Raw genomic sequence first — 17,343 nt, 5'->3', positions numbered from 1 at the left:
GAAAACGAATTAAACAAATTTACCAAATCTAATGAAACACAATTAGTTAAATAACATATCAAAAAGAAACAAAACACTTTTTTTCATTTTGCACATGTGAATCTATAATACTACAGTGTTGCCACTATTCACCTATCTTTATGTATGACTCTAAAAACTGCAAATTTAAGGTTTGAAACAACAGTTATTGAAGATAGAAATGATATTAGCTTTCATATTCACACTTACACATATTCTTAGAGTCATACATAAAGATAGATAAATAGTGGCAGCGCTGTAGTTTTATGGATTAATGTTATAGGGTTTAATAACCTAAATGACAGCAGCAGCCTCATTATAATTTTATTTGATGTACAAGTAATAACTATAGCACCGAGTACATAATTTCATTTCGCACATGTCTACAAATTAGGAGTTGTTTGGAATCTATGTCACTTGTCGATCATTTTCCCTACAGTGGAATAATTGATTTCAAATATTTTTTAAATCTTTTTAAAAATCTTACCAGACACATAGGCATCCACAATTTTCTTTCTGAGAGCCTTAGAGAGCTCTGTTTATTGTGGCATAAAAACACCACACATGTCAATAGCAAAGCAAACACCAGACCCTAAATGCCAGAGGTTTAAATAAGACAGTATCCACCTCATACCCTCTAAGGAGGTTCTAATTATGGGAACCAGGGGCATATCATGAAATAAGTGGGCCTGTGTGCAAGAACAAAAGTGGGCCCTAGACATTGAGAAAAAAAAAATGTGTGCCGTGGCAAAAAGTGGGTGTGGTTTAAATTGTGCTACATATTGGGCATGGCTTAAAGAGGATGTGGTTAAATAGAGTTTGAGCTGACTTACATAGTGCAGAATGTGGTAATAGGGAATGTACAGTGCGGAGTGTATGGTGGTGGGTAGTATGTGCAGGAGGAGTGCGCAGTGTGCGGTGGTGGGTAGTATGTGCAGGAGAGGAGTGCGGAGTGTATGGGTAGGTAGTATGTGAGGAGAGGGGTATGGAGTGTATGGCAGTGGGTAGCATGTGCAGGAGAGGAGTGCGGAGTGTACAGTGGTGGGTAGTATGTGCAGGAGAGGGGTATGGAGTGTATGGCAGTGGGTAGCATGTGCAGAGTAGCATGTGCAGGAGAGGAGTGCGGAGTGTACAGTGGTGGGTAGTATGTGCAGGAGAGGAGTGCGGAGTGTATGGCGGTAAGTAGTATGTACAGGAGGGGTACGGAGTGTATGGTGGTGGGTAGTATGTGCAGGAAGAGGAGTGCGGAGTGCATGGCGGTAGGTAGTATGTGCAGGAGGGGTACGGAGTGCATGGTGGTGGGTAGTATGTGCAGGAAGAGGAGTGCATGGCGGTAGGTGTATTGTGCAGGAGGGGTACGGAGTGTATAGCGGTGGGTAGTATGCGCATGGAGAGCAGTGCAGAGTTTATGCCAGTAGTATGTGCAGGGAGAGAGGTACAGAGTGTATGGTGGTGGGTAGTATGTGCAGGAAGAGGAGTGCGGAGTGTATGGCGGTGGGTAATATGTGCAGGAGAGGAGTACGGGCTGTATGGCAGTGGGTGGGGCCACAGGCACACATCAGAGGAGAGGGGTTTATGTCAGAGGAGGAGGAGTAGGTCCAGCTTTCTCTCTCTCCTCTCTCCTCTGTGTGAGGGAGGGGGGAGGGGGGAGGGAGTGGGCTGTCAGTGCTGGGTCTGGGCAGTATGAGAGAGAGACACTCCCTGCTTGCAACTGCAGCCAGCAACTCTACCATGGAGCCACAGTCCTGGCTCTTGGGGCCCGCCCACAGTGATGGAACTTGAGGAATCAGTGACAGCGGTGGGGGGGTGAAATCAGTGGCAGTGGTGGTGGTGGGGGGAGTGAAATCAGTGGCAGCGCTGGTGGTGGGGGGATGGTATCAGTGGTACTCACTTGCAGATCACTTGGTTCCTCCTCCTTGCTCAGTCTCCCTGTTATCTCCAGATTCCTTTCTTTACGTGTGTTCAATAACTCCTAGCTTGACATGGTGTTTCTTCTCATGGGGGAGTGCTACTCCCCCTTCACTCTACTGGCCCGGGCAGGGTCAGCTGACTTTCTCTTTCAGTCTCTACCGGCCAACACGGCATCTCCCTACCCTACAGCTGGGAACTGAATGGGCGGAGAAGATGGGCGGGGCAGACCAATGCGTGGATACTGTCTGTCTGCCTGTGAATGAGACAAGTGCCCCTCTCATATTAGTAGAAGAGTTTTGGGGTGGGTGGCAGCCCGCCCTACAGTGTCAGAACTCCAGGGTCCGGTCGCAAGTGCAACCCTGACAGCTCCACCACTGCCCCTGACATGTCTCATCCATGTGTGCAGTGTCTGTCAGAGCACAGTAAGCCCCCCCCCCCTCAGGGCCCACGTGCAGTGCACTTGTTGTGTATGGGGGGTGTACTTTTTCCATGATACCTTTGTATTCTTGTTAATTTGAATCATAAAAATGAGTACTTCATGTCAATTGTATGTAGAATTTATTTAAGTATATCACCTTTATCTGTAGGCAGTATGTTGAAATAAGTCAACAAATTCCATGGAGCGGAATTATTTTTTCTCCTAACTTTAAGTGTCAATGAAGTAAAATGCAAGCAAAATTTAATTTTTTAGTTTTTGGAGTGGATAAACATTAGAATCTTGTACTTTATTGACATATGCAAGCCCACTAGTTTTACTCTGAATCTGCATATTAATTCCCAGTTTCAGGTCAGTTGAACAGTTTGTTTGAGGTGGCAATTTCTGCAAAAAGAAGGCAAAACAAAAATTCACCCAAACCATATGCCATGCTAAAGTGTTTATTTATTTACTATTATTTGATAGGAAATTACATAGCATTTATGCGTCATTTAATTTGATTCAGAACAAATGTTAATAGACAAGTATAATTATCAGTGTTATTCAACAAGCATTCCCCTGTATTTTGGTTTTATCTGAACAAGCAGAATCTGGAAATCTTCACATATTGGTACTTTTTTTGTTATGGTTTGTCTGAGGTGATCATAGTTGATGAAAATGGATATATTACAACATCTGACACATATAACTTGGAGTAGCTTGTATTAATTTTATGTTGCTTTATCTATTTGATATTGATAGGGTTTATTTTGGAATGTATAATGTTAGATTTTGGTTTGGATAGTGAAGTGAAAGAGATGTCATAATGGATCAGGAAGGCATCATTATACATGTAGAGCCTGTGATCATTAGGATTGTAGGACAGACTTTGCACTTTCTCCTTCAGCTTATCGAAAACTACACTCAACCTCCCTTCCTCATTAGTTTTGGTATCATACATGTAGAAGATCTCCTCTTGCTTTGTGCTGATGGCTCGCGTAGCATACAAGACCCCGCACACCATGAAAGCATTGCTGACTCCATGTTTGAACTGGTTGGTGTTCCAGGTCTGCAGTACTGTAAGACTAGTATCATTAAATTTGCTGATGACAATGTTTCCAGCATTCTCCTCAGTTGCATAAATGACCCAAAGACCCTCTTCATCAGCAGCTAAGTCAATGTCCTGCCAAGCAGTGTGTGAGTAGGAGAACCGGTTTGTGTATGTGGCACCAGGAAGTGCAGCTCGGGTGTACACATTGTTTTTCCAGTCATATTTACAGATGTTCAAGGTGTTGTAGCAGTTATAGTACAACATGTTGTTGTACAAGATCATTCCACCACCTTGACCACAGTTAGTATAAACATATCTACTGTTATAAGTATCCCACACGGAAAGAGTCCTCCCTGAGGCACCACTGTAGATTGTGAGATCATTATATGAAGGGTAGAATTGCAAGGATTCCATCATTCTTCCATCAGTTTTTAGAGGAGCCACCCACTGGACATTCTGATCAGCTCCTAGTAGTGAATCTCTTCCCCATCCTCCATACAAATAGGTACCTAGCAACCAGTTAATTTGGACTACAAACGGTTTGCTGATGTTAATGATCTGGCCATGTTCACAAGTACCTGCAAAAAATAAATAAATTAATAGAAAATGTTTAAAAAAAATAAAATGCAAAATACAAAACAAAATGTAAAGGCAACAAATTGCAACATCTTGGCCAGACAAGGCTTTGCTAAGAACACTTTGTTATTTCAAGCATTGCCAGCTACATTTGACAAAGTTCTTATTCAAGGATTAAACCGAGTTGCCGGCTCAACTTTATCATTGGACATCTGGCAAGGTGTGATTTCAACGCCTTACAATATCTGTAGGTAAATCAATCTGCTAAAATACAGACATATTATATTTATGGATTGTCTTGGTTGGCTGAGAATGATGATTATAGTGGGGGAAAGGAAAGAGTGAGCCAATGTTTTTGTAAGCCCCCTGTCGCTTTTCTATGGTTGTTCCACATGTTTTTTGGGGGAAAAAGGAAAACTTTTTAAATTGCTTTGAAAAAGCTTCATAATACTGTAGAAGATTTTAGCCTCAAACTCAAGTGGACCCTGGCAAGACCTACCAATATTATTTTACAATTATTCATCAATATCAGCTTGAAATGACTCAACCACAGAATTTTGAAAGGCAACAAAATTATGTAGACACACAAAAGAAAAAATTATTATAATTAGCTTAAATACATGTGGCACAACTAGTAAACTACATTATCTGGTACATATACAAACAAAGAAGCAAAGCAGATGATAAAAAATTCTGCATATAGACTTGAAAACAAATCTGTGCTTTGTCCATGCAAAGCAATGCAACAGATCCTCCTTAAGGCTGGGTTCACACATGTGCGGTGCGAATTGCAGCTCCGGTTTCCCTTCAAAAATAAAAATCTGTTGTTCAGTCATTTCTCTCTATTGTAGCTGCGTATCAGCTGACCAGGGAGAGGGTGTAGTGAGAAGAGAATTTGTGTTCAGAACGGAACACATCTGCGAATCAGATGCGTCGCCAATGAAGATTCTGTGTCTGCAATTCGCACCACACTGCCTAGAAAACGCACACTTTTTTGTGCAATGCAGACTGTGGATGCAACACACATATGTGAACCAGGCCCATTGAAAAGAACATATTTTCAAATGTTCTGTGAATTGGATGCAAAAGGGGGATTTCACCATGTCAGAACAGTGTGTTGTCACCACATCCCTATTGTGTAGGAAAAAAGAAGGCCCCCCCTTCATTGGGACTTTATAGGCAACAACCACACATAAATAGATTAGCAAAAATATTTATTGATGGTACAAAAAATCGTATCTCTGGTATCTGACGCGTTTCTGGTTCAAGCACTTTCATCAGGGGTATTGGCAAGAATGTGTGCAGTCATAAATTTGTCTTACATGCAAAATGTTCTACTATGCAACTTGAAAAGATGAAGCACTACCAACGCCACTACCAATGGTGGTGTTGACAGATGCCCACCGAGAACATCCAAACATCATGAGATGTTTTTCAAATAAGAGAAGCTATTTTTGTTTTGTTATTTTGTGAATTGGATGTGGTGTAAGCCACATCCATATCGCATATGTGTGAACCCACACCCACACAAGTGATTACGTTAATATATAAGAAGATAACACTTGGACATCAAAGATGACTATATTAAAAGGTTCAGAAGGATGAAATTACCAATTGGACTTTATAGGAGAAATACACAACAGAAATATATTATATCTGGTCTCTAAAAACCCATAATTTAATCCTGATAAATGATGTACTGGTTTTCAGACTGTGGAGCATTGTCCTATTGAAATCTAGAGCTACCCAGAAGTTGGCATTAAGGTACTGGGTATTATAAAACACATGCACAAAACACATTATAACACACCTACAACACATTCCTCAGACCTTTAGATTGGGTGGAGCTATCTCAGCAACACCCTGTCCAGAGACATGAAAAGATAGCTCCAGCTGGGAACTCTTAATTTACCATCAGAACTACTAATGATTGCTGAGGGTCACTCTATGAGGGCCAGTGACTCTTGGAACATAAAATAGGCCTTCTTCAAGTGACCTGATCTCTGTAATGTACCAAGAACACATGGTCTTTACTAAAAGCAGAACTTCCCCCAAAAGGGAAAGTTATGCTCTTCCTCCTCCTTCCCCCCTCCTTCTTCACATTTGGCCCTTTTGTTTTTGGTGGGGGAGCAGGTAATTGGTTTTGACAGGTACCTGCACCCACTTCAGGAAGTGCTGAAGTTTCCCCCCCTTCCCCCACAGCCTTCTGGGACATGTCACAGGTCCCAGAAAGCTGCGGGACCATTATGCATGCGCAGTGAGCAGCCGACTGTGAAGCAGCAAGCAGTCACAACCGGCTGCCCACAGTTAATATGGGGCACCTGGGACTGAAGCCCAGTGATGACAGTGCTGGATCATGGGACAGGTCAGTGTCTAATTATTAAGAGACAGCAGCTACAGTTTTTGTAGCTCCTGACTTTTAATTTTTCTAAAAGTGACTGAAGAGCCACTTTAGGTATTTCTTGTAATTTTTGTGTAACAATAACAAATTTATAAACTTTTAATAACCTTTCCAATCTTTTCTTTCTACTAATGTATTCTTTTTCTGGGCATAGCAGCAAGGTCAGAATAGCAACTGTGGATGGTGAGTGTGAACGGTGCATGTTTCCATTAATATGTGGTGGTACTTACCATGTGTATGTGTAAAGGGTTAACTGCTCAGTTGACTTGCCCCAGTGATGGTCACTCTTATGCCCCATACACACGGTCGGACATTGATCGGACATTTCGACAACAAAATCCTAGGATTTTTTCTGACGGATGTTGGCTCAAACTTGTCTTGCATACACACGGTCACACAAAGTTGTCGGAAAATCCGATCATTCTGAACGCAGTGACATAAAACACGTACGTCGGGACTATAAACGGGGCAGTAGCCAATAGCTTTCATCTCTTTATTTATTCTGAGCATGTGTGGCACTTCGTGCGTCGGATTTGTGTACACACGATCGGAAATTCCGACAACGGATTTTGTTGTCAGAAAATGTTATAGCCTGCTCTCAAACTTTGTGTGTTGGAAAATCTGATGGAAAATGTGTGATGGAGCCTACACACGATCGGAATTTCCGACAACAAGGTCCTATCACACATTTTCCGTCGGAAAATCGGACCGTGTTTACGGGGCATAAATCTTCTGGTACTTAGATTGTTATCCCACAGCTGTAAAATCTCAGTGCAGAGATCATGTACATCACACCTGTTACTTCTGGGTATGAAGAAGTATAGGACTTTGTTCCTTTTATGTTACAATGATGATGCCTGATGATTGACCTAGTGTTGTGACATGGGGAAGGCAGACATCCAGCCTTCTGTAAACTCTGATAGGAGATCTGCGTAGAGCACTTACAAAGTTGTATTTTCTAGTTCCCAATGGCTGAATGAATCTATGAGAGAGTAACAGGAAGGTAAGTACTGTATATGACCTCACATCCTGCAATACAGAGCCAGGGGAAGAAACCACAGCAGAGCAGAGATATTGAGTGATTTATGCATACTGATGGCATCAGGCTCGATGTGTGCAAAAAACCTTCCAGCATTGCAGACAGGAAATATAAAGTTAGAGCAGAATAAGCAGATGCTGATACTACACTTATCTCAGGGGAGAGCCATGTCCATGGCTAGTTTTCTGACCTACCCAATGGGTGTTCTCCTTCAGAGCTGCCATAGGCATAAAGTTTGGTTTTGTATCATCCCCTTATCTGTTCTGGCCTAAAAAGGCATCTTGTGTTTTTAAAAATTATGCAGGTGTATAAACTTTTGGACTGAAAGAAATATGGGGCCAACCATTCCTAAACAATTCTAGTTGCCACGTTTAATAATTTCTAAGTATCTGACCCAGTAAAAATATTCAGATCAGAAAAAGCAGAACTCATCTTTATACTTGTTGCAGGGCAGTGACTCAATATATTGAAGCCAGAGGTTCAGTATGACAGCCAGGTACCTAGATACTTTTAGAGGGAGAGAACCAAAAATGCCAACAAAAAGTGTGGAGAATGTCCCATGGGTGCTGTATTGCATTATACATTGTTAAAGGTAACATTTGTCCTCTGAATTTCAGTCTTTCTTCTAACCTACCAATATCAGGTGAAGGAACAGAAGGATACCCTGGTTTTGTACTGTTCTTCTCACATTCCTCCAGACGCTTCTTCAGAGCCTCAATCTCCCGTCTGATCACTAGCACGTTGTTCTTATCATAGATTTCCAACTGGTTCACCATGATGGAAATATTACGGATCTACAAAGAAAATACAGACAAAATGGTAGAGAAATTTTCAAACAGAACACTGTACTTGTGACTGCTTTTAGATTGGACATGATCCCATCCTCCTCACTGAGGTGATTGGTGGAAATGTCTCTTCTGTAAGATGGAGTTGCATTTGGTAGATGTCATCATGCAAAGGTAGATCATCTAATGGCTGACAGTTACTAAAGGGTAACTTGTAGCCTAAGGTATGAATTAGGTAGGAGATCTTGCTGCCAGTGTCTGCTATTGATATATAAAGTCAATGAGGGATTGAAGCATTCTATATCTATTCAAAACGAAATCCATCTAATGCCCCGTACACACGGTCGGACATTGATCGGACATCCTGACAACAAAATCCTAGGATTTTTTCCGACGGATGTTGGCTCAAACTTGTCTTGCATACACACAGTCACACAAAATTGTCAGAAAATCCGATCGTTCTGAACGCGGTGACGTAAAACACGTACGTCGGGACTATAAACGGGGCAGTAGCCAATAGCTTTCATCTCTTTATTTATTCTGAGCGTGCGTGGCACTTTGTGCGTCGGATTTGTGTACACACGATCGGAAATTTCGACAACGGATTTTGTTGTCGGAAAATTTTATAGCCTGCTCTCAAACTTTGTGTGTCAGAAAATCCGATGGAAAATGTGTGATGGAGCCTACACATTGTTGTTAAATATTAAAAAAATTATTTGTTGAGTTTCCAAAAAAAAATTCTTTGTTTAAGATTTTTTCTTTATTCAAGGCTTTCAAGAAAATACTGGCTTACAAGGTTTGAAAAATAACATTGACATAGACAGGAAGCGTTAACATCAACAAATAGAGTTCTTTAACCACTTTGCACCCACGCTATAGCCGAAAGACGGCTACAGTGCGGCGCTCAATTGCCGGGAGGGCGTCCCTGGACGTCCTCCTGTTTACATCCTCCCTGCGTGCCGTCACGGGCGCACATTGGGGGAAATCTGTGTTGGCTGTGTCTCTTTGACACAGCCAATCACAGATCGTGCTAAATGGCCATTTAGCACTTGATCGGAGTGTCCAATGAGAGATGATCTCATATATAAACATATGAGATCATCTCACATTGCCGGCTCTCCCTCCTCACACAGAGACTGCGTGTGAGGAGGGAGAGCTCCCTGCTGCAGCGTGAGTAAAAAAATCACCCTGTCCACAGTGCCACCTGTCTCCAGTGCCACCTATCAGCGCCATCTGTCCCCAGTGCCACCTATCAGTGCCATCTGTCCCCAGTGCCACCTATCAGTGCCATCTGTCCCCAGTGCCACCTGTCCCCAGTGCCACCTATCAGTGCCACCTGTCCCCAGTGCCACCTGTCAGTGCCATGTGCCATCTGTTATTAGTGTCACGTCTCATCAGTGCCATGTATCAGTGCCATCTGTCATCAGTGCCACCTGTCAGTGTCACGTGCTATCTGTTATCAGCATCACATGTCATCAGTGCCACGTATCAGTGCCATCTATCATCAGTACCACGTATTAGTGCCATCTGTCATCAGTGCCACATCAGTGTCACATGCCATCAGTGCCACGTATCAGTGCCATATGTCATCAGTGCCACATCAGTGTCACGTGTCATTGTCCTAGTGCTCCCGGGCCTTCAAAAGCGTAATAGGTAGTCAACAAGTTAGATGTGTAATTTTTGCTCCTAGAACATGTGATGGTGCTCCCTGCACGTTGGGCCTCTCTATGTGGCTAGGCTGTGGAAAAGTCACACACATGTGGTATCGTAATACTCAGGAGGAGTAGCAGAATGTACTTTGGGGCGTCATTTGTGGTATACACATGCCATGTGAGAGAAATAACTTATTACAATGACAATTTTGTGGAAAAAAAATAAATAAAAAAAATCCTAATTTTGCAAAGAATTGTGGGAAAAATACTAAATACCTTGGAATGTCTGCTTTCATAAAAAGGGGTAATTTGGGGGGTATTTGTACTTTCCTGGCTTGTTAGGGTCGCAAGAAATGAGATAGGCCACAAGTACATCAGGTGTGATCAATTTTTTATGATTTGCAACTCAGCTTGTAGACTCTATAACTTTCACAAATACCAAATAATATTTTGGGTTATTTTTACCAAAGATATGTAACAGTATAAATTGTGTGCAAAATTCATGAAGAAAAATTAATAATTTGCAAAATTTTATCACAGAAACAAAGAAAAATGCGTTTTTTTTTTCAATATTTTTGGTCTTTTTTCATTTATAGCGCAAAAAATAAAAAAAAAAACAGAGGTGATCAAATACCACCAAAAGAAAGCTCTATTTGTATGAAAAAAAGGGACAAAAATTTCATTTGGGTACAGTATTACATGACTGAGTAATTGTCATTCAAAGTGTGAGAGCACTGAAAGCTGAAAATTGGTCTGGTCACGAAGGGGGGTTTAAGTGCCCAGTTGTCAAGTGGTTAAGCGAGACATAAAAAATTCTAAAAGACTCTTACAGACTTATAGCACCAAACTACTCAGCATATGATATAAATGAAAGAAACCTTGTTAAAAAGGAGGGAAAGGAAATAAGGGAAATGAGGTAAAGAAAAGAGGGATAAAGTGGGGGGAATTACTTTTTTATGGGATGGAGGAGCATGCCATGTAAATGGGAAAAATGATGGTGTCTCTTCAGATAGAATGTATCCAACTTAAACCAGACCTTTACTGACTTTTGCTTTTTATTGCTCCTCTTCTCCCCTGTCATCATATTGCAACAACTTTGTTTTTGTTTTGTTTTTTTGGGGGGGAGCCTTTTTTCTTTGGAGTCTTTAGAGCTATGAAGAATACACTGCACATTTGCAGTGCTGCGTCATCAGGAGGATGGCTACTAGGACCCATAAAAGACATCTGAACTCCTGATGATGTCACAGGCCTCAGCAAGCAGTGGCCTTGGAGGGGTGTATCTATAGAGTGCTGGATTGTGGGCGAGTGTGCTATTATAGCTCTATTCAGCGAAAGATGTATAAATAAATATTAACACCTGGGGGTTGCTGAATGTCCTCTTTAAAAATCTCACGTTAGGGGGCGTGGCTTAGCGATGGAAGTGTGAGGACGTGCTTTCCGGAGCTCTGCTCGGGAGAGAGCTGAGAACTACCTGCTGAACTGACCGAGCACGCTGCATTTACATGCCCGGGGACCGCAAACACCCGCCGATAACGGGGGGGGGGCGGAGGGGACTCAGATGGCACTGAAAGGAGCTACTCCGGCGAACACTGCCACCACAAGAAGGGCACACAGGCAGGCGCTGCTGTGGCTGGGGATTTTCCCTCACAGACAAACAGACCGCTCTCCCCTATATTGTCCCCTGCAATCTCGCACTTAGACCCGCAACATATGGTTCTCAATGCTCTCACCCTGTACATCTCTACGTGCTTTGTTTCTTTTCTCTATTGACTTATTACTGCTTGATTTTGAGCAGGCCCTAACGCTTCATCCACCCCCCATTAGGGCGGACCCTTGAGGGCACCATAAGTGCCTAACAGGGGACCACAACATACTCACGTTTTGAAACCAACTATACCTCCCCTTCTCTCCTTGCCCCCCCTCTCCCTCCCTCTACCTTTCTCCCCCCTCTACCTTTCTCCCTCCCCTTACTACTGCCTTTCCCCATCCCCCTTTCCTTGTTCTCTCTGTTTCTCACTAACCACCCCCTGACTGGGGGAGACTCCCTGGTTGGGGCTTCTCCATGCATTCATTGGTGGCCATCTGTGTTTGTTAAAAATTTTTTTTTTTTCTTATTAATCAGACATAACATTACACAATAGTGGTTGCTCATAGATTACTGTCAGGTTTTGGATTGCGTAGATTTCTCAAGCAAATGCTGCTGCATACAATAGGTATGTAGATACCATTGTTGTATTCAATTGACAGTTTCAACAGTCCACTGTTTATACAGCTACAGTAAACAGGTATGTATTCTGTTGTTTGGTAACTATGGTAAACAGCCTGACACATAAAAAGGGGGATTCAGGCATAAGCTAGGAACACACATCATCATGCTTTAAGATCAGAAGCCACTCATGATAGAAGAAAAGTGCCTGGTCTCCAGAGGAATCGTTGTCAATGGAGATCACGAACATACAGTAACAAAAGATAAGTTATTTTAAAAGTGTATTTGTACTGTTATAGACCATAGGCTGTACATTTGCTAGGCATTTTGCTTGTTATAGATATCTGTCAGTCTTGTATTGTATTCCTAATACTGTAATAGTTTTGTATGTACAGCATCCTTGTATTGTAAAACCACCCTTACACACTCAGCTTCCTTGCTTATACCACAAAGTAACCTTGCTAGATGGGCACAAGCAAAACATTTGGGGGCTCGTGCTGCGATCTGTGCTATAATTCAATTGAAGCAGACCTGTTTTTCTGTAGTGTGTTGTGTAGCTTGTGCTAGGTAAAATGCTGCGTAAGCGGTTTAGGAAAAGGAAGGTTGCAGAGGGTTCTGATGGCCAGAAGGAAGTGTGCAGCTTACCTATCTGGGCCAGAGACAATGAGTGGGAGCCTCTTGCTAAAGAATTTGTGAAGTATGCTTCTCCTTTGAAGCTGACTTGGGGTGATAAAGTCTCAGATCATTTTGTAGATTTTAGCCTTAAGCGGTTGGATTTAAGTAAAAAAGAGAAGAGGACAGTGTCCACAGTGAGCTGATATTTCCTTCATGCTATTTATGCAGAATCACATAGAAGGGAGAAGGCAGAAGTTAAGTTATTAAAAGACCAGCTAGCAGTTGCTTCAGAGTGTGTACGTTCAACCGCTAGTCAGGTTGATGATTTTCAAGAGCGGTGTGCAGCCCTCATGACAATATCAATTAATGCCTTAAGGAAAGGGAAGGGCTGTAAACCTGTCAGTAAGGCCAGGGTACGTGCCATTGTCACATCCCAAAATTGGGATTGTGAGGATGTGCTCTCCTGAAATGATAGTGAGGATGAGGAGAGTTTGATATTTTGCATGATGATCTGCTAGTGGGAATGAAAAAGTATGCCAGACCTCTCATTACTAAACATAGGAAATGGCAACATGATAGAGAGGATATGGCAGATGAGGAGGTGCATTATCGCAACCCCAGAGATGTTGAATTTGAAGAAGTACGGGAGTTTACACAAACTGAAGTCCATGAACTGGCAAAACAATACAAACAAAGGTCTGGGGAGCCCCTAGTGAGTTGGCGCCTAAGCTTATGGGATGAAGGGGTGGACAGTGTTGTTTTGTCAGGTAAGGAAGCAGTGGCTATGGGAGTGTTAACCCATGATCCACAATTGCATCAGGCAATGCGAAAAGCCAGAGAGTTTAGCGTAAATTTTTCACTGTTAGACCTCACGAGAGATGGAATAGTCTGAGTATACGCTAGTCCTACTGACCTGGAAAATACCTACTCCTGGAGATCAATAGGAGAGGGTATTTCCAGGTTACGTGAGATGGGTTGTATAACCAGATTGAATACGTTTCCAGAATGGATGGGTCCAGATATGAAACCCTTTATGTCTGCTCTGCACTCTAAGCTGATGAAGTCTGCGCCATTTAATCTCAGGGCTCCATTATTGTCCTTGTTGGGGGGAACTGTTGAGAGTAGGGATCCTTAGACCTGCTGTAAGTCCTTTCTCGTCTCCAGTGTTCCCAGTAAAGAAACCTGATGGGACATATAGAATCACTACGGATTACAGAAGTCTAAACAAAGTGACACCTCCATTGAAGTCAGCTGTACCAGATATTGTAACGAGCCCCTGCTCGCTCAATTCCACTCTCCCGACACTCCTCTGCGGCTATAGAATCAGATTGCAGATCGCAACATCTGATGGTTCAGTCATCCAATGCTCCGGGATTCGAACTACAGCTATGTGCCGATCGAATCCAGTTGTGATAGCTCAGAACAAACACCAGGCAGGCTGTATGTAAGTTCAAACAGAAATCTCACTTTTATTGGATGCACACAACACAATTTTATACACAGCAGTTTTAACACCCCGCCCCCAACAACCACTTTCCTATTGGTAAATTGTAAACTACACTTTAGTCTTCAATTAAGGTCCTCTTAGCCATGCAAATGAGGACTTGAAACAGGGTCAGCAGGGATTGGTCCTATAGCTTGAATAGGAGGACTGATATGTATAATGACACAGAGAAGCCCCAGGGGGTAATTAAAGTACATAAACAAACAGTCAAACACAGAACAATGCCTTCCTTCCAGATCATGGAGCCATCTGGAGGGGGTTAGCCTTAAAACAGGGCAGCAGATCCCCCCCACTGTGTAATAGAATCAAAGGGAAATACTTCAGTATTCCAAGCTTCATGACAGATATGATCTCAATTGTTGAGAAAATTGCTAAAGATGCCTGAGAATATCATGCTGTGATAGTCCTGGCTAATGCTTTTTGTTTTCGATTTTGATAGACCCAGAGTGTCAAGACCAGCTTGCTATGGTGTGGGAAGGCCACCAGTAAACTTTCACTGTGCTTCCTGAAGACCTAATGTTCATTCTCTAATGATTTGTCATGGACTGATTGCCCGAGATTTAAGTACCCTGAGTTTGAAAGTCGCTGTGTTTCACTACATTGATGACATCATGATCTCTGGAACAAAAGAAGATGTAACTGAAGCGCTGCATGTCAGGAAAGATCCCCTCCGCTGGTAATAGCGATCATTTGGTGTGCAGTACTGAGGTCCACCAGCAGGTGTCTCCTGGCAGCTTGGAGCTGTCAGGAGAGCTTTTTCCTGCTGGTATTTTGTCATCCTTGGGCCGCAGTACTAGTGTCAACCAGCGGAGGGATCCTGGCAGGATGGAGCAGGTATTACCCTCTGCAGACAGGCGTCACCTGACTTTAAAGCGGAGGTCTGCTGAAAAAAAATATTAAAAGCCAGCAGCTACAAATATTGCAGCTGCTGACTTTTAATATATAGGCACTTACCTGTCCAGGGAGCCCGCGATGTCGGCAGCCGAAGTCGATCCATCCTTCAGCTCTCGGCAGCTGCTGCCACCATCCTCGGTAAGGGAATAAGGAAGTAAAGCCGTGCGGCTTCACTTCCTGGTTCCCTACTGCGCATGCGTGAGTAGCGCTGCTCGTCCTTTCAGGTCCCTGGTGTGTTCTGTGTCTCACAGAATACAGCGGGGAGGACAGGGTAGGCGCCGGAAGTGGCATAGGTCACCGCAAGCGCTGCGGTGATCTATGCCAGGAAGTGAGACCAAATACCTGTATTACACAGGTATTTGCTCCCTCCTCCCCCCTGAAAGGTGCCAAATGTGACACCGGAGGGGGGGAGGAATCCAAAAAGTGGAAGTTCCATTTTTGGGTGGAACTCCACTTTAATTAACAGCTGTAGTATAAATACCTGGCAAGTGCTCACACATCTTGCCTTGGTATTGTCCTTGAGCCCTGACCTGCAGCCTGCATCCTGTTACCCTGATCCTGAAAACCTGATTCCTGTACCTGAAACCTGATTCCTGGAACCTGTTTATCCTGTTCCCTGTCTGTTTCCTGAACCATGGACCCTGAGCCTTGTATCTGACCCGTCCCTCCTGTGATCCATCCATCATCTCTTTGTCCTGTTTGTTTCCCTTCCCCAGCTGCTGACCTCCTATTGACGACCCTGGCCTGGCTTTGTTTATGATCTTGGTATTTCCCTTACTTGTATATATTTGTTCTGTTATTATTATTATTTGTGGGGTTCTGTTTGGTATTGATTGTTGTGCACTGAGTGATATTGGAGGTGGTTGTGTTATATTTATTCACTTATCCTTAACCACTTCAGCCCCGGAAGGATTTACCCCCTTCCTGACCAGAACACTTTTTACAATTTGGCACTGCGTCGCTTTAACTGCTAATTGCGCGGTCATGCAATGCTGTACCCAAATGAAATTTGCGTCCTTTTCTTCCCACAAATAGAGCTTTCTTTTAATGGTATTTGATCACCTCTGCAGTTTTTATTTTTTGCGCTATAAACGGAAAAAGACCGAAAATTTTGAAAAAAAATGATATTTTCTACTTTTTGTTATAAAAAAAATCCAATCAACTCAATTTTAGTCATACATTTAGGCCAAAATGTATTCGGCCACATGTCTTTGGTAGAAAAAATGTCAATAAGCGTATATTTATTGGTTTGCGCAAAAGTTATAGCGTCTACAAACTAGGGTACATTTTCTGGAATTTACACAGCTTTTAGTTTATGACTGCCTATGTCATTTCTTGAGGTGCTTAAATGGCAGGGCAGTACAAACCCCCCCCCCCAAATGACCCCATTTTGGAAAGTAGACACCCCAAGGAAATTGCTGAGAGGCATGTTGACCCCATTGAATATTAATTTTTTTTGTCCCAAGTGATTGAATGACAAGAAAAAAAAAAATTACAAAAAGTTGTCACTAAATGATATCTTGCTCACACAGGCCATGGGCATATGTGGAATTGCACCCCAAAATACATTCAGCTGATTCTCCTGAGTACGGGGATACCACATGTGTGGGACTTTTTGGGAGCCTAGCCGCGTACGGGGCCCCGAAAACCAATCACCGCCTTCAGGATTTCTAAGGGTGTAAATTTTTGATTTTACTCCTCACTACCTATCACAGTTTTGAAGGCCATAAAATGCCCAGATGGCACAAAACCCCCCCAAATGACCCAATTTTGGAAAGTAGACACCCCAAGCTATTTGCTGAGAGGCATGCTGAGTCCATGGAATATTTTATATTTTGACAAAAGTTGCGGGAAAGTGACAATTTTTTTTTTTGCACAAAGTTGTCACTAAATGATATATTGCTCACACAGGCCATGGGCATATGTGGAATTGCACCCCAAAATACATTTAGCTGCTTCTCCTGAGTATGGGGATACCACATGTGTGGGACTTTTTCGGAGCGTAGCCGCGTACGGGGCCCCAAAAAACGATCACCGCCTTCAGGATTTCTAAGGGTGTAAATTTTTGATTTCACTCTTCATTGCCTATCACAGTTTCGGAGGCCATGGAATGCCCAGGTGGCACACACCCCCCCAAATGACCCCATTTTGGAAAGTAGACACCCCAAGCTATTTGCTGAGAGGCATGGTGAGTATTTTGCAACTCTCATTTGTTTTTGAAAATTTTTTTTTTCTTTTTTCAATTTTCAAAACTTTGTGACAAAAAGTGAGGTCTG

General features: G+C 42.8%; 1 protein-coding gene across 1 annotated transcript in view; it reads right to left on the bottom strand.

Annotated features, from left to right (window-relative positions):
* Nucleotides 1-2,791: 2,791 nt before the first annotated feature.
* Nucleotides 2,792-17,343, bottom strand: part of LOC141107736 (olfactomedin-4-like) — a 46,333-nt gene continuing 31,781 nt past the window's right edge. The window contains exons 4-5 of the mRNA XM_073598662.1: nt 8,046-8,205; nt 2,792-3,973 (exon numbers count right to left, since the gene is read on the bottom strand). Coding sequence (XP_073454763.1) covers nt 3,090-3,973; nt 8,046-8,205 — 1,044 coding nt within the window. The 3' untranslated portion in view covers nt 2,792-3,089. The remainder of the gene's footprint in view (nt 3,974-8,045; nt 8,206-17,343) is intronic.

Source organism: Aquarana catesbeiana, linkage group LG09 (assembly GCF_042186555.1).
Source record: "Aquarana catesbeiana isolate 2022-GZ linkage group LG09, ASM4218655v1, whole genome shotgun sequence".
NCBI classification, from domain to species: Eukaryota; Metazoa; Chordata; class Amphibia; order Anura; family Ranidae; genus Aquarana; species Aquarana catesbeiana.
Note: the sequence above shows the minus strand (reverse complement) of the source record. Positions and strands in the feature narration are given on the sequence as shown.